This window comes from Oncorhynchus mykiss, chromosome 20, assembly GCF_057628025.1.
Source record: "Oncorhynchus mykiss isolate SJ-2025 chromosome 20, ASM5762802v1, whole genome shotgun sequence".
NCBI classification, from domain to species: Eukaryota; Metazoa; Chordata; class Actinopteri; order Salmoniformes; family Salmonidae; genus Oncorhynchus; species Oncorhynchus mykiss.
Genome location: NC_143041.1, coordinates 24348243 through 24371547, shown reverse-complemented (window position 1 = coordinate 24371547; position 23305 = coordinate 24348243). Strand labels below are relative to the sequence as shown.

The 23305-nt window shown below is 42.9% G+C and overlaps 1 protein-coding gene across 1 annotated transcript in view; it reads right to left on the bottom strand.

The window, feature by feature from the left end:
* The window catches only part of LOC110499120 (unconventional myosin-Id), a 123481-nt gene extending 103450 nt beyond the window's left edge, over positions 1 to 20031 (bottom strand). The window contains exon 1 of the mRNA XM_036955947.2: positions 19327 to 20031. Coding sequence (XP_036811842.2) covers positions 19327 to 19421 — 95 coding nt within the window. The 5' untranslated portion in view covers positions 19422 to 20031. The remainder of the gene's footprint in view (positions 1 to 19326) is intronic.
* Positions 20032 to 23305: the final 3274 nt, after the last annotated feature.

The window sequence follows — 23305 nt, the reverse complement described above, 5'->3', positions numbered from 1 at the left end:
TGTCTGTAAGGACAACGTGTTCTCCTGGAGTTTGTTTTTATCAGGGGAAGAACAAAGGGGGAAGAACAAAGAAAAAAGAAATATGCAAGATCTGGCACAAGAAAGACCCTTGGCCAAGTGCTACCATACTGCATTAACTCCAATGGTCTACCCCCAAGCCAAAAGACTCCTGAACATCTAATCAAAAACACCTAATCTAATCAAATATTGTTATTTTACTGCTGCTCTTTAATTACTTGTTACTTGTATTTCTTATTTGTATTTTTTTTTTAACTGCATTGTTGGTTAGGGGCTTGTAAGTAAGCGTTTCACTGTAAGGTCTACTACACCTGTTGTAAAATTTGGTTGATTTGGTCGAAGGCAATGTATTCCACAATAGATTTGCTTTTCTGACTCCTATAAACTCTCCTCTATGCTAGAAGAAATAGTGTGGTGTTGTATATTAGTCCGATCCTGTATCATGGAAAGAGGAAGTAGAACCTTTCACCTATCCAGTCTGCTTCTGCTCACTGCACCCAAACCGTGGAGACTTTGATCCCAGTGATTGCTCTGCAGGGAAGGAGTCACATGGAGGGAGTCGGGTTGCTATGTTTGGTGTCTCTCATCTCGTCGACGATTCAATCTGCTGTTACGGCAACAAATGAGTGTTTATACGCCTGAAACGGGAGAAGCTGCCAGGCCCTATTTGTCCTGCACTTTAATAGTGGTTAAATACTTAGGATACATGCAAGATACTGGGTTACAGTGGGGCTTAATGGTAGTTTGTGCCTGTGAAGCACACACAGTGTTATTGAGACCTATAGGACACCTACAGGGTGATTAAAAGCCAATGTTTTGGCAATTCTCACATATAAACGTCATTAGGAGGAAGGATATTTGACATGTATTTTACATTTGTATCACAAACCATTTTTGAGAAAAATCATGTAAAAGTGGCCACTTTAGGCCCTTTTCAGATATATACACACACCTCTTCCTCCTGTGAACCGGACATGATACAAACAGATCTTGGTGTCATTATACACCTTATCATTCGCTCAAACGTATGGAGTGTGTCTTGATTCTGAAATACACATTTTCACATGAATTTATTCAACAATAAAAAAAATGTATGAATATCTCAAAACAACCTTTTTATTTTGTTAATACATTTTTTTTTTTAAATGTTGCGTTTGGAACAATACCGTTTTTTTATGGATCAACAAGGGGCGTGGTTAAATTTACACTGAAGGCATCCCGAAAAACGCTTTCAAGACTCGGTCCACCCAAGTATTTCTTTAGCAGCAAAATCCCTAAAACATACTCTACAAGTACGTAACATTTGGGCTCTATAGGCCAGACACAGTCTTACACGCACACAATTTCACAGAGAAAGCCTTCCCTAGACAGGGATGCCTAACAACTCTCCCTGAGGAATTGGGAGGTGCTTTCATGCAGATGCAGTCCCACTCTGAGCAGGAAGCGGAGCACCAGTTGTGTGTCTAGCGTAGATGAAAATCATAGGAGCCTATTCCTCATCGTATTATTTGTCATCTGAGTATTATTCTTATTTTTATCTTGTCATCATAACTTCCGAATGAATTTAAATCAAGACATTGTGCCCTGTCAGCTAATATTCAGACTTAGAGAGGAGATGCAGGAAGCATTTAAATGTGAAGCCAGTTAAAGAGAAATGCCAATGCGAAGAGGCTGCTTTCCTGCTTCCTTTGCCCTCCTCCAGGCTCCATATTCTTGGCTCCTTCCTGTTCCAATCCCCTCTTAGAGGAGTTCAAAGGTCAAACCAATTGGAACAAAGATAGAGACAGAATAAGAGTAGCTTTGAATACTACACGAAAAATACTGCAGTCACTAAGTCATGATGTCCCCAACAAGGGTCACCACCATCTTCATGTTTTGATTAGGTGGAAACCATCAGATAAGGCTGGCAAAAGAAACATTCTAGTCTAACTGTCTAACAAAAACATTTGCTCAAACATTATAACAAAATCAATACATTTTTTAAATTGTCTAGTTATTATTTTGGTTATTGTTAGTTCTTATTTAAAAATATATAGTTCCATTATTTTTCCTACATACTTTATATCTGTTTTAGGTCATTTGAGGTTACACTGAAAACGTTTTATGTTCTGTTAAATTATGTTTTGGGCAGCAACAATTTAGTGCTAAATGAATATGGGGGAACACTGAGTGGGCTACACCACCAGAGATGTGTAGATAAGGATGTTCCAGAATCTGCCATGGTTCGCTTACATTCGGCCTCTTATCTGCTGACTGGTCCGTTGAAGCAGAACTCCCAGGACCTTTACTGGAATTTCAGTTTCCATACAAAACGTTTCAACAAAGAGATTGGGCATCTGCTGGGGATATATTTAGGAAGTTCCTTGGCACTGTGCTCTCGGAGGCCAGACTGCTCGACTTCAAGTCAAACAAAGTCAATGTCAACTGGACAAGCAGTCTGGGCCCAGGTTTCATCATTAGAACCTTCGTAAAGGGCATAATTAAATATCCTGGCTGTTTCCCCACAACCATCATTACTTAAGTTGCACCACTCATAGAACATTGCCTCCATCGTTAGGTTTTTTTTAATCTCCGATAAACATTGAATCAAATAAACATCTGTCGCTCTGTGACTGCCGATAACTTCACAATGAAGTTGACTACAGATACTGTGCACTCGGAAAGTATTTAGACCTTTTTCAACATTTTGTTATTTTACAGCCTTATTCTAAAATGGATAACATTGGTTTTCCCATCATCAAATCTATACACAATACCCCATTTATGACAAAGCAAAAAAAGGTTTAGACATTTTTGCAAATGTATTATATATTTAAAAAGCGGAAATATCACATTTACATAAGTATTCAGACTTTTTACTAGGTACTTTATTGAAGCACCATTGGCAAGTCTTCTTGGGTATGAAGCTACAAGCGTGGCACACCTGCATTTGGGGAGTTTCTCCCATTCTTCTCTGCAGATCCTTTCAAGCTCTGTCAGGTTGGATGGGGAGCGTCGCTGCACAGCTACAGTGCCTTGCGAAAGTATTCGGCCCCCTTGAACTTTGCGACCTTTTGCCACATTTCAGGCTTCAAACAAAGATATAAAACTGTATTTCTTTGTGAAGAATCAACAACAAGTGGGACACAATCATGAAGTGGAACGACATTTATTGGATATTTCAAACTTTTTTAACAAATCAAAAACTGAAAAATTGGGCGTGCAAAATTATTCAGCCCCCTTAAGTTAATACTTTGTAGCGCCACCTTTTGCTGCGGTTACAGCTGTAAGTCGCTTGGGGTATGTCTCTATCAGTTTTGCACATCGAGAGACTGAAATGTTTTCCCATTCCTCCTTGCAAAACAGCTCGAGCTCAGTGAGGTTGGATGGAGAGCATTTGTGAACAGCAGTTTTCAATTCTTTCCACAGATTCTCGATTGGATTCAGGTCTGGACTTTGACTTGGTCATTCTAACACCTGGATATGTTTATTTTTGAACCATTCCATTGTAGATTTTGCTTTATGTTTTGGATCATTGTCTTGTTGGAAGACAAATCTCTGTCCCAGTCTCAGGTCTTTTGCAGACACCATCAGGTTTTCTTCCAGAATGGTCCTGTATTTGGCTCCATCAATTTTAACCATCTTCCCTGTCCCTGCTGAAGAAAAGCAGGCCCAAACCATGATGCTGCCACCACCATGTTTGACAGTGGGGATGGTGTGTTCAGCTGTGTTGCTTTTACGCCAAACATAACGTTTTGCATTGTTGCCAAAAAGTTCAATTTTGGTTTCATCTGACCAGAGCACCTTCTTCCACATGTTTGGTGTGTCTCCCAGGTGGCTTGTGGCAAACTTTAAACAACACTTTTTATGGATATCTTTAAGAAATGGCTTTCTTCTTGCCACTCTTCCATAAAGGCCAGATTTGTGCAATATACGACTGATTGTTGTCCTATGGACAGAGTCTCCCACCTCAGCTGTAGATCTCTGCAGTTCATCCAGAGTGATCATGGGCCTCTTGGCTGCATCTCTGATCAGTCTTCTCCTTGTATGAGCTGAAAGTTTAGAGAGACGGCCAGGTCTTGGTAGATTTGCAGTGGTCTGATACTCCTTCCATTTCAATATTATCGCTTGCACAGTGCTCCTTGGGATGTTTAAAGCTTGGGAAATATTTTTGTATCCAAATCCGGCTTTAAACTTCTTCACAACAGTATCTCGGACCTGCCTGGTGTGTTCCTTGTTCTTCATGATGCTCTCTGCGCTTTTAACGGACCTCTGAGACTATTACAGTGCAGGTGCATTTATACGGAGACTTGATTACACACAGGTGGATTGTATTTATCATCATTAGTCATTTAGGTCAACATTGGATCATTCAGAGATCCTCACTGAACTTCTGGAGAGAGTTTGCTGCACTGAAAGTAAAGGGGCTGAATAATTTTGCACGCCCAATTTTTCAGTTTTTGATTTGTTAATAAAGTTAGAAATATCCAATAAATGTCGTTCCACTTCATGATTGTGTCCCACTTGTTGTTGATTCTTCACAAAAAAATACAGTTTTATATCTTTATGTTTGAAGCCTGAAATGTGGCAAAAGGTCGCAAAGTTCAAGGGGGCCGAATACTTTCGCACGGCACTGTACATAGTTGCCAATGTATTTGCAATTGTTACAAACAAGAGAAGGATAAAAGATGCTTCAAATGAAAACAGAGATGACTGCATTAAAATATAAATAGCCTATTGTATAGGCTGAGCCTATATTCAAAAAATATTGAAATCAATTCCATGTTCATTCATTAGAAAGCAAATTACGGACTCCTCTTTGAATCTGCGTATTTCTCCAAAATTCAGTTGTCCGGAGTCTGTCAGGACCTAGGATCAATGGAGACACTCAAGTTTTTTAAACCTGTATCTCTTGACACATTCATGAAAATAGTAGTGGCCTTTAAACCATCAAGCTGCATACTGGACCCTATTCCAATTAAACTACTGAAAGAGCTACTTCCTGTGCTTGGCCCTCATATGTTGAATATAATAAATGGCTCCCTATCCACCGGATGTGTACCAAATTCACTAAAAGTGGCAGAAATAAAGCCTCTCTTGAAAAAGCCAAAACTTGACCTGGAAAATGTTTTTAAAAACTTATCGGCCGATATCGACTCTCCCATTCATCAAAAAAAAATATGTAAAAGCAGTTGCGCAGAAACTCACTGCCTTCCTGAAGACAACTAACGTATACTAAACGCTTCAGTCTGGTTTTAGACCTTAGTGTCAAAAGCAGCACTAAGGTCAAGGAGTACTATCGATCACCACATTCTTTTGGAGAGATTGGAAACCCTAACTGGTCTACACGGACAAGTTCTTGCCTGGTTTAGATCTTATCTGTCTGAAAGATATCTGTTTGTCTCCGTGGATGGTTTGTCCAGGATTCCGTTTTAGGACCCATATTGTTTTCACTATATATTCTACCTCAATGATGTCTTTCGGAAAACATCAACTTTCACTGCTATGCGGACGACACACAGCTGTACATTTCGATGAAAGATGTGAAGCCCTAAAATTGTTTACCCTGGAAGCCTCTGTTTCAGACATACGGAAGTGGATGGCGGCAAATCATTTACTTTTAAACTCGGACAAAACAGAGATGCTAGTTCTAGGTCCTAAGAAACAAAGAGATCTGCTGTTGGATCTGACAATTAATCTTGATGGATGTACAGTCGTCTAAAATAAAACAGGAGGACTTCGGCATTACTCTTGACAATGATCTCTCTTTTGACGAACATATGAAGAATATTTCAAAGACAGCTTCTTCCCCCCATCTTTGTAAAGGTTTTGTCCAAAAATTATGTAGAAATCTGTTTTTGTCACTTCTAGATTAGACTACTGCAATGCTATATTCTCCGACTACCCAGATAAAGCACTAAATAAACTTAGAGCTAAACACGGCTGCTAGAATCTTGACTAGAACCAAACAATTTGATCATATTACTCCAGTGCTTGCCTTTCTACACTGGCTTCCTGTTGAGGCTAGGGCTCATTTCAAGGTACTACTTCGAACTTACAAAGCTTCACATGGGCTTGCTCCTACCTATCGCTTCGATTTGGTCCTGCCGTACATATCTATAAGTACGCTATGGTCACAAGACGCAGGCCTCCTTATTGTGCCTAGAATTTCTAAGCAAACAGCTGGAGGCAGGGCTTTCTCCTATAGAACTCAATTGTCATGGAATGGTCTGCCTATCCACGTGAAAGAAGCAGACTCGGTCGACCTTTAAGTCTTTACTGAAGACTCATCTCTTCAGTAGATCCTATGATTGAGTGTAGTCTCGCCCAGGGGTGCGAAGGTGAATGGCAAGGCACTGGAGCAAAGAACTGCCCTTGCGGTCTCTGCCTGGCCGGCTCCACTGGGATTCTCTGCCTCTGACCCGATTACAGGGGCTTACTAGTGCTCTTCCATGTCATACCTAGGAGGGGTGCGTCACTTGAATCAGACGTGATCTTCCTGTCTGGTTTTGCACCCCCTCGGGCTTCTGCGGTGGGGGAGATCTTTGTGGGCTATACTCAGCCTGGTCTCAGGGTAGTAACTTGGTGGTCTGAAGATATCCCTCTAGAGGTGTGGGGGCTGTACTTTGGCAGAGGGGTGGGGTTATATCCTGCCTGGTTGACCCTGTACAAGGGATGGGGCCACAGTGTCCCCTGACCCACCCCTGTCTCAGCCTCCAGTATCTATGCTGCAATAGTTTCCCTGTGCCGGTGGGCTAGGGTCAGTCTGTTATATTCTCCTGTCTTATCTGTTGTCCTGTCTGAATTGAAGTATGCTCCCTCCAATTCTCTCTCCCTCCCCTACCGGAGGACCTGAGCCCTAAGACCATGCCTCAGGACTACCTGGCCTGATGACTCCTCGCTGTTGCCAGTCCACCTGGTTGTGCTGCTGATCCAGTTTAAACTGTTCTGCCTGCGGCTATTGAACCCTGACCTGTTCACCAGAAGTGCTACATTATACCGGACCTGCTGTTTCCACACTCTCTCTACAGCATCTGCTCTCTCAAAAAGCCAATTGTCATTTACTCCTAGGACCATCTACAACCCTGCTGGTCACCTATGAACATCTTGAAGAACAATCTGGCCTTAATGGCCATGTACTCTTATAATCTCCACCTGGCACAGCCAGAATAGGATCGGCCACCCCTCCAGCCTGGTTCCTCTCTAGGTTTCTTCCTAGGGAGGTTTTCCTAGCCACTGTGCTTCTACATCTGCAATGCTTGCTGTTTGGGGTTTTAGGCTGGGTTTCTGTATAACACTTTGTCACATCTACTGAAGTAAAAGGGGCTTTATAAATACATTTGATTGATTCAATTGAGTTCTATTTTCCTAGTTGTAGGCTACAGTCTGTATTTTTTCTCTCAATGTATTTAATGATGTGTAATAACATGGGAGCAATGATGTACCACATCTGTGATTTAGTGCATTATTAAGATGTCTCAATATTTGCAGCCATACAGTATACACTGAACAAAAATATTAATGCAACATAAAAGATCCCAGATATTTTCCAAATGCAGAAAAAGCTTATTTCGCTCAAATTGTGTGTACAAATGTGTTTACATCCAGGTTAGTGAGCATTTCTCATTTGCCAATATAGTCCAGCCACCTGAAAGGTATGGCATATCAAGAAGCTGATTAAACAGCATGATCATTACACAGGTGCACCTTGTGCTGGGGACAATAAAAGGCCACTCTGAAATGTTCAGTTGTGTCACAAACCACAATGCCACAGATGTCTCAAGTTGAGGGAGCATGCAATTGGTATGCTAGCTACAGGAATGTCCACCAGTGACGTCGCCAGAGAATTTAATGTTAATTTCTATACCATAAACCGCCTCCAACGTCATTTTAGAGAATTTGGCAGTACCTTCAACCGGCCTCACAACTGCAGACCCTATGTAACCAGCCCAGGACCTCCACATCTGGCTTCTTCACCTGCAGGATCATCTGCGATCAGCCATCTGGACAGCTAATGAAACGGAGGAGTATTTCTGTCTGCAATAAAGCCCTTTTGAGGAGAAAAACTCATTATGATTGGCTAGGCCTGGTTGCTAGCTAGCATTAAACTTATCTTATAAAAAACAATCAATCATAATCACTAGTTAACTACACATGGTTGATGATATTACTAGATATATATGCATATAATCTGACTGAGCATACAAGTATCTAAGTATCTGACAGAGTGGTGGTAGGCAGAAGCAGGCGCGTAAACATTCATTCAAACAGCACTTTCATGCGTTTTGCCAGCAGCTCTTCGTTGTGCGTGCATTGCACTGTTTATGACTTCAAGCCTATCAACTCCCGAGATGAGGCTGGTGTAACCGAAGTGAAATGGCTAGCTAGTTAGCTCGCGCTAATAGCGTTTCAAACGTCACTCGCTTTGAGCCTTCTAGTAGTTGTCCCCCTTGCTCTGCATGAGTAACGCTGCTTCGAGGGTGGCTGTTGTCGTTGTGTTGCTGGTTCGAGCCCAGGGAGGAGCGAGGAGAGGGACGGAAGCTATACTGTTACACTGGCAATACTAAAGTGCCTATAAGAACATCCAATAGTCAAAGGTTAATGAAATACAAATGGTATAGAGAGAAATATTCCTATAATAACTACAACCTAAAACGTCTTACCTGGGAATATTGAAGACTCATGTTAAAAGGAACCACCAGCTTTCATATGTTCTCATGTTCTGAGCAAGGAACTGAAACGTTAGCTTTCTTACATAGCACATATTGCACTTTTACTTTCTTCTCCAACACTTTGTTTTTGCATTATTTAAACCAAATTGAACATGTTTCATTATTTACCTGAGGCTAAATTGATTTATGATGTATTATATTAAGTTAAAATAAGTGTTGATTCAGTATTGTTGTAATTGTCATCGGCCGATTAATCGATATCGGCTTTTTTGGTCCTCCAATAAATCGGCATCGGCGTTGAAAAATCATAATCGGTCAACCTCTAGCACAAACCCACCATTGCTGGACCAGACAGGACTGGCAAAAAGTGCTCTTCACTGCTAAGTCACAGTTTTGTCTCACCAGGGGCGATGGTCTGATTCGCATTTATTGTCGAAGGAATGAGCGTTACATTGAGCCCTGTACTCTGGAGCGGGATCGATTTGGAGGTGGAGGGTCCGTCATGGTCTGGGGCAGTGTGTCACAGCATCATCGGATTGCGCTGGTTGTCATTGCAGGCAATCTCAATGCTGTGCGTTACAGAAGACATCCTCCTCCCTCATGTGGTACCCTTCCTGCAGGCTCATCCTGACATGACCCTCCAGCATGGCAATGTCAACAGCCATACTGCTCGTTCTGTGCGTGATTTCCTGCAACGTCAGTGTTCTGCCACGGCCAGCGAAGAGCCCGGATCTCAATCCCATTGAGCACGTCTGGGACCTGTTGGATCAGCGGGTGAGGGCAAGGACGATTCCCCCCCGAAATTTCCAGGAACTTGCAGGTATCTTGGTTGAAGAGTGGGGCAACATCTCACAACAAGAACTGTCAAATCTGGTGCAGTCCATGAGGAGGATATGCACTGCAGTACTTAATGCAGCTGGTGGCCACTGTTACTTTTTGACCCCACCTTTGTTCAGACACACATTATTACATTTCTGTTAGTCACATGTCTGCGGAACTTGTTCAGTTTGTCTCAGTTGTTGAATCTTGTTATGTTCATACAAATATTTACACATGTATAAACACAGTTGACAGTGAGGACGTTTCTTTTTTTGCTGAGTTTACAAGGGGTACCGGTACCGAGTCAATGTGAGGGGGTACAGGTGAGTCAAGGAAATACATAGATTAGGGCCTACAGCATTTATTTCATTTGACTGATTTCCTTATATGAACAGTAAAATCGTTGAAATTGTTGCATGTTGCATTTATATTTTTGTTCAGTATATACAGTACCAGTAAAAAGTTTAGACAGCCCTACTCATTTATTGTTTTTTCTTTATTTGTTACATTGTAGAATAATAGTGAAGACATCAAAACTATAAATAACACATATGGAACTATGTAGTAACCAAAAAATGTGTTAAATCAAAATAGATTTTATATTTGAGATTCTTCAAAGCAGCCACCCTTTGCCTTGATGACAGCTTGGCACACTTTTCATTCTCTCAACTAGCTTGATGGTGTAGGTCACCTGGAATGCATTTCAATTGACATGTGTGCCTTGTTAAAAGTTCATTTGTGAAATTTCCTTCCTTCCTAATGCATTTCAGCCAATCAGTTGTGTTGTGACAAGGTAGGGGTGGTATACAGAAGATAGGCCTATTTTGTAAAAAAACAAGTCCATATTATGGCAAGAACAGCTCAAATAAGCAAAGAGAAATGACAGCCCATCATTATTTAAAAGACATGAAGGTCAGTCAATGTGGAACCAAAAAGCGTTGATGAAACTGGCTCTCATGAGGACCGCCACAGGAAAGGAAGACCCAGAGTTACCATTGCTGCAGAGGTTAAGTTCACTAGAGCTACCAGCCTCAGAAATTGCAGAACAAAAATGCTTCACAGAGTCCAAGTAACAGACATCGCAACATCAACTGTTCAGAGGAGACTGCGTGAATCAGGCCTTCGTGGTTGAATTGCTGCAAAGAAACCACTACTAAAAAGGACACCAATAAGAAGAGACTTGCGTGGACCAAGAAAAACACGAGCAATGGACATTAGACCGGTTTAAATCTGTCCTTTGGTTTGATGAGTCCAAATTTGAGATTTTTGGTTCCAACCACCATGTCTTTGTGAGAGTAGGTGAACGGATGATCTCTGTATGTGAAGTTCCCACCGTGAAAGCATGGAGGATGAGGTGTGATGGTGCTTTGCTGGTTACACTGTGATTTGTCTGTGATTTATTTAGAGTTCATGGCACACTTAACCAGCATGGCTACCACAGCATTCTGCAGCGATATTGTTACGGTGCGTGAATGAGGACCCAAAAGCGAATCAACTTAAACAGAGCTTCTTTAATTACCAAACATAGGTAGGCTCAGATGGACCGGCAGATTCCGACAGGACAGGACAAGGTTACAGCAAACATGACGACAGTCTGGTTCAGGCATGAATGACACAAACAAACAAGAATCCGACAAGGACAGGAGCAGAAACAGAGAGAGATATAGGGACCTAATCAGAGGGAAAAAAGGGAACAGGTGGGGAACGGGGTGAATGGGTAGTTAGAGGAGACAAGGGACAGCTGGGGGAAAGCGGGGGAGAAAAGGTAACCTAACACGACCAGCAGAGGGAGACAGGGTGAAGGGAAAGGACAGAGACAAGACAACATGACAGTACATGACAGTACCCCCCCACTCACCGAGCGCCTCCTGGCGCACTCGAGGAGGAAACCTGGCGGCAACGGAGGAAATCATCAATCAGCGCACGGTCCAGCACGTCCCGAGAGGGAACCCAACTCCTCTCCTCAGGACCGTACCCCTCCCAGTCAACTAGGTACTGATGACCACGGCCCCGAGGACGCATGTCCAAGATCTTACGGACCCTGTAGATAGGTGCGCCCTCGACAAGGATGGGGGGGGGGGGGGGAAGACGAGCGGGGGCGCGAAGAACGGGCTTAACACAGGAGACATGGAAGACCGGGTGGACGCGACGAAGATATCGCGGAAGAAGAAGTCGCACTGCGACAGGATTAATGACCTGAGAGATACGGAATGGACCAATGAACCGCGGGGTCAACTTGCGAGAAGCCGTCTTAAGGGGAAGGTTCTGAGTGGAGAGCCAAACTCTCTGACCGCGACAATACCTAGGGCTCTTAGTTCTACGCTTATTAGCAGCTCTCACAGTCTGCGCCCTATAACGGCAAAGTGCAGACCTGACCCTCTTCCAGGTGCGCTCGCAACGTTGGACAAAAGCCTGAGCGGAGGGGACGCTGGACTCGGCGAACTGAGATGAGAACAACGGAGGCTGGTACCCGAGGCTACTCTGAAAAGGAGATAGCCCGGTCGCAGACGAAGGAAGCGAGTTGTGGGCGTATTCTGCCCAGGGGAGCTGTTCTGACCAAGACGCAGGGTTGCGAAAAGAAAGACTGCGTAAGATGCGACCAATAGTCTGATTGGCCCGTTCTGCTTGACCGTTAGACTGGGGGTGAAAGCCGGAAGAGAGACTGACGGAAGCCCCAATCAAACGGCAAAACTCCCTCCAAAATTGAGACGTGAATTGCGGACCTCTGTCCGAAACGACGTCTGACGGAAGGCCATGAATTCTGAAAACATTCTCGATGATGATTTGTGCCGTCTCTTTAGCAGAAGGAAGCTTAGCAAGGGGAATGAAATGAGCCGCCTTAGAGAACCTATCGACAACCGTAAGAATAACAGTCTTCCCCGCTGACGAAGGCAGTCCGGTGACAAAATCTAAGGCGATGTGAGACCACGGTCGAGAGGGAATAGGAAGCGGCCTGAGACGGCCGGCAGGAGGAGAGTTACCGGACTTAGTCTGCGCGCAGACCGAACAAGCAGCCACGAAACGACGCGTGTCATGCTCCCGGGTGGGCCACCAGAAACGCTGGCGAATGGAAGCAAGCGTACCCCGAACGCCAGGGTGGCCGGCTAACTTGGCAGAGTGAGCCCACTGAAGAACGGCCAGACGAGTAGGAACGGGAACGAAAAGAAGGTTCCTAGGACAAGCGCGCGGCGACGGAGTTTGAGTGAGTGCTTGCTTTACCTGCCTCTCAATTCCCCAGACAGTCAACCCGACAACACGCCCCTCAGGGAGAATCCCCTCGGGGTCAGTGGAGGCTACTGAAGAACTGAAGAGACGAGACAAAGCATCAGGCTTGGTGTTCTTAGAGCCCGGACGATAAGAAATCACGAACTCGAAACGAGCGAAAAACAGCGCCCAACGCGCCTGACGCGCATTAAGTCGTTTGGCAGAACGGATGTACTCAAGGTTCCTATGGTCAGTCCAAACGACAAAAGGAACGGTCGCCCCCTCCAACCACTGTCGCCATTCGGCTAGGGCTAACCGGATGGCGAGCAGTTCGCGGTTACCCACATCATAGTTACGTTCCGACGGCGACAGGCGATGAGAAAAATACGCGCATGGGTGGACCTTGTCGTCAGAGAGGGAGCGCTGAGAAAGGATGGCTCCCACTCCCACCTCTGACGCGTCAACCTCGACAACGAACTGTCTAGAGACGTCAGGTGTAACAAGGATAGGAGCGGATGTAAAACGATTCTTGAGGAGATCAAAAGCTCCCTGGGCGGAAACGGACCACTTAAAGCACGTCTTGACAGAAGTAAGGGCTGTGAGAGGAGCTGCCACCTGACCGAAATTACGGATGAAACGACGATAGAAGTTTGCGAAGCCGAGAAAGCGCTGCAGCTCGACGCGTGACTTAGGGACGGGCCAATCAATGACAGCTTGGACCTTAGCGGGATCCATCTTAATGCCTTCAGCGGAAATAACAGAACCGAGAAATGTGACGGAGGAGGCATGAAAAGTGCACTTCTCAGCCTTCACAAAAAGACAATTCTCTAAAAGGCGCTGGAGGACACGTCGAACGTGCTGAACATGAATCTGGAGTGACGGTGAAAAAATCAGGATATCGTCAAGGTAAACGAAAACAAAGATGTTCAGCATGTCTCTCAGGACATCATTGACTAATGCCTGAAAGACAGCTGGAGCGTTAGCGAGGCCGAAAGGAAGAACCCGGTATTCAAAGTGCCCTAACGGAGTGTTAAACGCCGTCTTCCACTCGTCCCCCTCCCTGATGCGCACGAGATGGTAAGCGTTACGAAGGTCCAACTTAGTGAAAAACCTGGCTCCCTGCAGGATCTCGAAGGCTGAAGACATAAGAGGAAGCGGATAACGATTCTTCACTGTTATGTCATTCAGCCCTCGATAATCTATGCAGGGGCGCAGAGACCCGTCCTTCTTCTTGACAAAAAAAAACCCCGCTCCGGCGGGAGAGGAGGAGGGGACTATGGTACCGGCGTCAAGAGCTACAGACAAATAATCTTCGAGAGCCTTACGTTCGGGAGCCGACAGAGAGTATAGTCTACCCCGGGGGGGGGTGGTTCCCGGAAGGAGATCAATACTACAATCATACGACCGGTGTGGAGGAAGAGAGGTGGCCCTGGACCGACTGAACACCGTGCGCAGATCGTGATATTCCTCCGGCACCCCTGTCAAATCACCAGGCTCCTCCTGTGAAGAAGAGACAGAGGAAACAGGAGGGATAGCAGACATTAAACATTTCACATGACAAGAGACGTTCCAGGAGAGGATAGAATTACTAGACCAATTAATGGAAGGATTATGACAAACTAGCCAGGGATGGCCCAAAACAACAGGTGTAAAAGGTGAACGAAAAATTAAAAAAGAAATGGTTTCACTATGATTACCAGAAACAGTGAGGGTTAAAGGTAGCGTCTCACGCTGAATCCTGGGGAGAGGACTACCATCCAGGGCGAACAAGGCCGTGGGCTCCTTTAACTGTCTGAGAGGAATGTCATGTTCCCGAGCCCAGGTCTCGTCCATAAAACAGCCCTCCGCCCCAGAGTCTATTAAGGCACTGCAGGAAGCTGACGAACCGGTCCAGCGTAGATGGACCGACAAGGTAGTGCAGGATCTTGAAGGAGAGACAGGAGTAGTAGCGCTCACCAGTAGCCCTCCGCTTACTGACGAGCTCTGGCCTTTTACTGGACATGAAGTGACAAAATGACCAGCGGAACCGCAATAGAGACAGAGGCGGTTGGTGATTCTCCGTTCCCTCTCCTCAGTCGAGATGCGGATACCTCCCAGCTGCATGGGCTCAGCACCCGAGCCGGCAGAGGAAGACGGTAGTGATGCGGAGAGGGAGGCGACGGAGAGCGCGAGCTCCTTTCCACGAGCTCGGTGACGAAGATCAACCCGTCGCTCAATGCGAATAGCGAGTTCAATCAAGGAATCCACGCTGGAAGGAACCTCCCGGGAGAGAATCTCATCCTTTACCTCTGCGCGGAAACCCTCCAGAAGACGAGCGAGCAAGGCCGGCTCGTTCCAGCCACTGGAGACAGCAAGAGTGCGAAACTCAATAGAGTAGTCTGTTATGGATCGATTGCCTTGACATAGGGAAGACAGGGCCCTGGAAGCCTCCTCCCCAAAAACAGATCGATCAAAAACCCGTATCATCTCCTCCTTAAAGTCTTGATACTGGTTAGTACACTCAGCCCTTGCCTCCCAGATTGCCGTGCCCCACTCACGAGCCCGTCCAATAAGGAGAGATATGACGTAGGCGACACGAGCAGTGCTCCTGGAGTAAGTGTTGGGCTGGAGAGAAAACACAATATCACACTGGGTGAGGAACGAGCGGCATTCAGTGGGCTCCCCAGAGTAACACGGCGGGTTATTGATTCTGGGCTCCGGAGATTCGAAAGCCCTGGAAGTGGCCGGTGGATCGAGGCGGAGATGGTGAACCTGTTCTGTGAGGTTGGAGACTTGGGTGGCCAGGGTCTCAACGGCATGTCGAGCAGCAGACAATTCCTGCTTGTGTCTGCCTAGCATCGCTCCCTGGATCTCGACGGCTGAGTGGAGAGGATCCGAAGTCGCTGGGTCCATTCTTGGTCGGATTCTTCTGTTACGGTGCGTGAATGAGGACCCAAAAGCGAATCAACTTAAACAGAGCTTCTTTAATTACCAAACATAGGTAGGCTCAGATGGACCGGCAGATTCCGACAGGACAGGACAAGGTTACAGCAAACATGACGACAGTCTGGTTCAGGCATGAATGACACAAACAAACAAGAATCCGACAAGGACAGGAGCAGAAACAGAGAGAGATATAGGGACCTAATCAGAGGGAAAAAAGGGAACAGGTGGGGAACGGGGTGAATGGGTAGTTAGAGGAGACAAGGGACAGCTGGGGGAAAGCGGGGGAGAAAAGGTAACCTAACACGACCAGCAGAGGGAGACAGGGTGAAGGGAAAGGACAGAGACAAGACAACATGACAGTACATGACAGATATGCCATCCCATCTGGTTTGCACTTTGTGGGACTATCATTTGTTTTTCAACAGGACAATAACCCAACACACCTCCAGGCTGTGTAAGGGCTATTTGACCAAGAAGGATGATGGAGTGCTGCAACAGATGACCTTGCCTCCACAATCACCCGACTTCAACCCAATTGAGATGGTTTGGGATGAGTTGGACCGCAGAGTGAAGGAAAAGTGTGGGAAATCCATCAAGACTGTTGGAAAAGCATTCCAGGTGAAGCTGGTTGAGAGAATGCCAAGAGTGTGCAAAGCTGTCAAGGCAAAGGGTGGCTACTTGGAAGAATATAAAATATATTTTGATTTGTTTAACACTTTCTTGGTTATTACATGAGACCCATTGCAGGATGTCAAGTTATTTGTTTATTTGTGCAGATACAAATATTGGAGAGGCCACCTAGAAAATAAGATCTGTTGGTAAGCTATATTCCTAATATTCAGAAAACTATAGATCCTGAAGTCTGGTTCTCTGCCATTACCATAACATTATAAATACTTTCCATAAGCCTAAAAGTCTAAAACATGGCCATGTAAGCTAGTATTCAGCCCAATGCTATTACTCCTATATATCAAACAGCTCAAGGTGTCCTTAATTGAAATGGTTGTCAGCAATAAGTGTGAGTTGCACTTTTATGTAGTCAAAGTTGTTCTATTATATTGACAAGATATTCGAGTGACCGCTCTAACAATGTCCTCAAAAATGGAAGGCAGGCAGAAGGAGGCGAGATCAGGTGGGATCACTCTAGCCAATGAGAGGGCAGATTTGTGTAAAGAACAGGCCATAGAGATAGATACAGGACTCATCTTTGTATCTGTGCTATTATAGTGTATGTGACAGCATGAGCAGCACCATTGAGGATTATAAAGCAGTACATGTTCATATTCATTGGCTGACTGCTCCCAAATCATAGGAATCCCCACCCAGTTGACTACTTTAAAAAAATGGTGGAGGCCCTCAATGGCAATGTCCATGTGAAAATGGGTTATATCCATGAGTCCTCTATCTACCTCTATGACAACAGGCAAAACTCTGATATAAAGTCTGGGTTTTTTAAGTTGACAAAAAGCCACGTGTGTCCACTTATATCAGAGCATTCGTAACAACTTGACCACTATGAAACTTATTTTTTATCAAATAAGCCTCACGTAGCAAATTAGTGTTGACCAAATTCAACACGCTCTCATTGACCTACATACAAAAATATAAACCTCTCGCTTCACCTCTTTCTCTCAGATGTATGCAAGAGGTGCTCAGGAAAACCAACTGCAGGGTCATTTCAGCAAGCCATGTCACCCACCATCTCAGATTTTTTGAAATAGTTTTTTTTTTTTTTTAGAAACAGATAAGCACTCCGGCAACATTATTTTGCGGAATTATAATTTGATCTGAGAAATGAAGGTACCTGATTGCACCCAAATTGGCCATTTTAATTTGTAGGATTCATACATATAATATGCAATCATTATAGAACCTAACAACCGATTTGCCCCAAACTTTTTTCTAACAATGAGTAAGATATGAGGAATTCAAAGAAATGGTAAAAAGCCGCACATGGATATAGCTGTCTGACGAGAACCCCCCCCCCCCCCCCCAAAAAAAAATATATAACCATCTATAAGTAACATCATTGAGTTGTCCATAGACTGTTTATTCCTTTACATTGAGGGAGGGGGGACAGAAAAACTGCCAATATCTGGATGTTGGATGGGACATAAACCTAACAACTTCAATGACTCGTTTCTCTGAACAGGAGAAAAATAAATCAAAGAATAAATTACACTGGATGAAGAAACAATACTCTGACCCTCAGCTCCATACTACTTGTCAGACACAGACAAACTGACACTATATACTTTTTGTTGGGGTGGGATTGGTGTGGGATTTTGTCAATTTCTTTGGATTCTAAGTCATAGTTAGAAAAAAAGTGTAGTCCAAATCAAATGTTAGTTACTATATTTATTGAATATTATATGAATCCCATAAATTAAAATTGCCAATTTGGGTGCAATTAGTTTCTTAGAGATCAAATTACATTTCAACAAAATAATGTTGAAGTAATGCTAATCTTATCTGTTTCTAACAACAACAAAAAACGATTTCAGAACAATCTGAGATGGTGGGTGTCAAAATCCTCTTTCTTGTGTTTTTGGAGGTGGAACGACCCTACAACTGTTCAGAATCATTTCACTGTATTGTCAGAAAAGCATTTGAAAAGCATCTACTAGAATCAAATCTGTCCATATTCAAGTCAAACAGGAATAGGCCTACTATTACATAAAAAAATGCCTCCCATCCACACGTCCCCACCCTGACATTAGATGGGGGTGTCAGAAACCACATGCAAAGTTGCATGCAGCTGCAGCAGAGGACAAGCACAGAGGGCAAGGGAAGTGAGTGACTTCAAATCTCTACCACATTCACCTTCCCAAACGACATCAACCCACTGAAACCACTCAGGATGCAAAATAGCCTAGGGCGATCTGTTTGTTCAGATGATGCTTTTCAAATGGGAGCACTGTGATTCTCTGGGTGGAACCCCATTCACACACAGCATGGCTCATAGAATTACCAGTCTGACAAAGACAACATCTCAGAGGAATGCCCCTCAGTGTCCTGTCAGAACAGGTTCCAATAGGAAACAATGCCCATTGTTCTGTCTGACCTGCAGTGGATGAATGGTCAAAATAATAAATGTACGCAAACAAAACATGAGGAATAGTTCTCACATGATACTACATTCCTGTAGTAAAGGCCAAGATATAAAACTGCTGTTCCTTGTTCCCACAGTGAAATGACAATGACAAACAAAGTTGCTCTGTTAGATGTACACTCCATAATGGAACGTTAATTCCATTCCAATTACACACTCATTCAATAGTAGCTTACGGTCTGTGGTACTGGCAGTCTGACAAAACAAGCTAAACAACTCATACAATTTTCTCGTAAGGTGTGGTGTAAGAATGTAGCACTGCAAGTGCAACAGTTCATTGCAACAACGAACCTCTAAATAACAATGTAACTCTGACCTGTCAAAATGAGCAGCAAGCACTCAAGCACCTCCGGTGCTTGGAAACCACTCATACATTAGTCAGTCTCAGTCCTAAACACACGGGTCCAATCTAATGAAAATAAAACAAGTATCATTATTTAGGCTTAATGCTATCAAAAGCATACAAGGTTTTTATGAACCACGCTGGTCCTTACAGTAGACTACAGTAGGCTAGGCTGCGCCTAATATATATATATATATATATATATAGTCTCACAGACACTGCAAAGGTGAACGACCGTGGACGCCACTGCCTACCTGAGCTTTAGGTTAGCCATGAATTCCTCCAAGGAAACGCTGTCCAGAAGAACAAAGTCAGCCTTTCCAAACTCCAGACTCTCGTGTTCTGCCATGTTGTATTTTGGTCCCCCAAAAAATATCGGGTCAGGGGAAAATATCTATATATTTTTTTATAAAAGAAAACTTCACTGTTTTGAAGCGAAGTGCTCCTCCGCCACACCAGGTAAACGATGGTGAGCTCGTCAGTCCACCGATTCAAGCGCTAAATGATCGATGAGCATGGTCTTCGTTCGTCTAATCAGCAGTACGCGTCATACATTGTTATTTGTTTTACTCATTTTGAGTAAAGCTGAACAAATAAGCACGCTAGGAAACGACACAAAACATTCAAACTAAACCAATAGCAAAACGTATAGCAATTTTTTTTTATCTCATTACTCTACCCGGTTTGAAAAAGTAATGGTTATTCCAGAATATGTATTCACATCCAGACAGACTTGTTGCTTTCGGCGAGAAGGTATGGTTACACTAACGCCTATCCATAGAGCCCTTTCCTTGAATTTCTCGTCTCGACTTTATACATACGAATAGAATCCTACCCGCCTCCCGACGCTCCTCCTTCTGAACGTGTCGGGTGTGTAAGTTTGAAAATATTACACAAATCCCCCAAGACCAATACTGAACAGTTTAGTACATTTCTCGGGGATGGCGAGTCATTTTGACGAGTTCTCCAAAGAAAATTCAGGTACGGTCATGGCCTCAAATGATGCCCTATAATGATACCATATAAGGAAACATTCATTGCCTACAGTTTATCTTACATGCAGGCCTACCATTTGTGACATTGGGTACTTTGTGTGTGTCAAAAATAATAAGATGTAAAAAGACATAGTTTAACAATTTGTTATATCTTTATTAGGCTAACTCAACTCCCTGTCACAGAATTTGGACCACTATCTGACCATGTATATGATGAGGATGAACATATGACAAAAACACTTATAGTTTCATGGAAGTAGGCCTACTGAACACTGCCAAACTCAAACCCAATACATAGGTTTACGAGAGACAGCTGATGCTGCGGTACAATCTGGTTTATCACTTCACTGATGCTGCTGCAATCTGCCTACCAATGGCAATTGTATACGCTAGTATGCCATCTTGTGTTTCAGAGAGGTATTCATTTATAATATCTTACTACTGTACTGTAATCGTATTGAAATGCAGAAGGCCTGTCTTAGTGATATACAGTATCAACTAACACATCATTTTACTCTGAATGTCACAGGCGGGAAGTATTTTTACTGATGCCTTTTGCCTCTCGGCAGTTCCACTGTAAAGGAATCGGATTGTTCACTTTAAAATGTTTGCCAAACAAAAACCACTCATTTAAAAGCTTAACAAACCAACTCTATGCACAAGAACTACTTTGAACAATTGAACACAGAAATCTTCACAAAAACACATTTACTGGAATAACTGTGCAAATGCAAAGTTTGGTAACAGAATTTGGGTAAAATCTCCATCTGTTTTTTTATGCACTCAGAGCTTTGAATTAAGATGAAAAGATGTCTGCAGAAAGAATGGGGTGTCAGCTTTGACATGACACCTTGAGTTTGAAAAAAACACATTGTTTGGATATTGTACTAGAGTAGTCAAAGTGGATTTACATCGGGTAACAGAATTACATCATGGGTCCCTGATCTGTACTATAGAGAAATGCATAATTATGGATATTAATATTATTCTCTTTATGGTGATGTATCCTGAATAAGTACACAAAGGTAGAAATATGCAATATCCTTATTTTGCATATTTGGTTATTCCACACACTGGCTATTATTGTATTGATCTCTGCTCCCAAACAAGACCACATTTGGTTGTTCCGGACCAGACCAAATCTGAAATAATCATAGACGTCTATGTTTCACAAGTTTGGACATCACAGTACAGTACAGCACAGCACAACACAGAGTAGAGTTCCTTACAGTACAGTAGATATGTTCAGTACAGTATAATACAGTACATTATACTCTACTGTAGTGTGCTCTACTGTACTTTACTGTACTGTACTGTTGTGCTATACCTTTCTGTCCAAACTTATGAAACATAGACGTCTATAAATGGTTCTGCCAGGGAGGACTGGCCAAATTTCAAATACTTTGTAACATCCATGGATGTCCGGTGTCGGTCGGTGCTCAGTGGGTGAGGATTCTTGTTACAGTAAATGAAAGGGGGTAGGTATCATGGTGGTTGGTGTCAGTAATAGCCAGGAGAGGTGACATGAGTGGAGAGAGCGAGAGCGAGAGCGAGAGAGAGAAAGAGAGAGAGAGCGGGACTGAGAGGGAGGGGTTGTCCAAACTGTTTTCACAGTCTCACTTTGACCACCAGATGACAAAAAAATAAAATAAAAAAGTTATTAGCGGAACATAACAGTATGCCAGTTGGAGGACAGTAGCAGGTGACCTAACTGTGGTTTATGACTACTACGATTTCCCATTGTAGCTAATTAAATTACAGTTATTCCTTTATCGATTTGGTTACAGAATTAAGAGTTTTAATCACATAGTAAGTTATAAACAAACTTGATATCAGTAAAAATACTTTAACAAATAACAGTCAACTTTCATTATCCTCCTTCCTCATGAGGGAGAGAAATGAGAAAATATCTTCAAGATGTGGGGTTTTGTAATGGAATTACAAGGCAATGTTTCTTACACTTTCAGAGGACAAATCATTTCTTCAAAACTAAATATGTCTTGATATTATACTGGACAAAAATATAAACACAACATGCAACAATTTCAACGATTTTACTGAGTTACAATTTATAGGAGGAAATCATTGAATTGAAATAAATTCATTAGGCCCTATGGATTTCACTTGGCCCAAATTTGTGCAAATTTATTTTGAGAAATAAGCTTCTTATGCGACTGGAACATTTCTGGGATCTTTTATTTCAGCTCATGAAATATGGGACCAACACTGTACATGTTGCATTTATATTTTTGTTCAGTGTAGTTTGCAGGGGACTTTACTTCAAAATTATTGTATTTTGATGTATTTCTAATACATTTTAAGACTGTTTCTGGTAGATGTCTAAGACCCCTTCTCCACTTGTTTGGCCAGAAAACAAATCCTTTAAAGTTTCATCATCTAATATTCCAGGAATTCCTTAAATAATGTGTCTAACATTATAGTTTAGTTTTCTAATTTCTTATTTTTGATGTAAAAATTGTTTTTGCATCACTCCCACAAGTTTTCATACTTTGTGGGTCAAATATGACCCGTATGTATTTCCAATGGAATTCATTGCATTGCACTCATCAAACCTTTCTTTTTGCTACAACAATAAAATAAATGTAATTAATGAAGTATTTATTAAACATCTTGTTTTTAATGTTTATTAACCACTGTTTTCATTTCTCCTTTTTACATTTTTTTTGGGGGGTAGATCAGCTGTATATTGCAGATAGATTGTAGCTTCCATCAGTGTGTAATTGTCTGCATCACTTCCAATCCCCCATATATTTTTGGGCAAATATATATTGGAAACACACACACACACATATATATATATATATATATATATATATATAAAGTTGAAGTCAGAAGTTTACATACACTTAGGTTGGAGTCATTAAAACTCGTTTTTCAACCACTCCACAAATTTCTTGTTAACAAACTATAGTTTTGCCAAGTCACTTAGGACATCTACTTTGTGCATGACAAGTCATTTTTCCAACAATTGTTTATTACAGACAGATTATTTCACTTATAAACTCATTGTATAACAATTCCAGTGGGTCAGAAGTTTACATACACTAAGTTGACCGTGCCTTTAAACAGCTTGGAAAATTCCAGAAAATGACGTCATGGCTTTAGAAGCTTCTGATAGGCTAATTGACATAATTTTAGTCAATTGGAGGTGTACCTGTGGATGTACTTCAAGACCTACCTTCAAACTCAGTGCCTCTTTGCTTGACATCATGGGAAA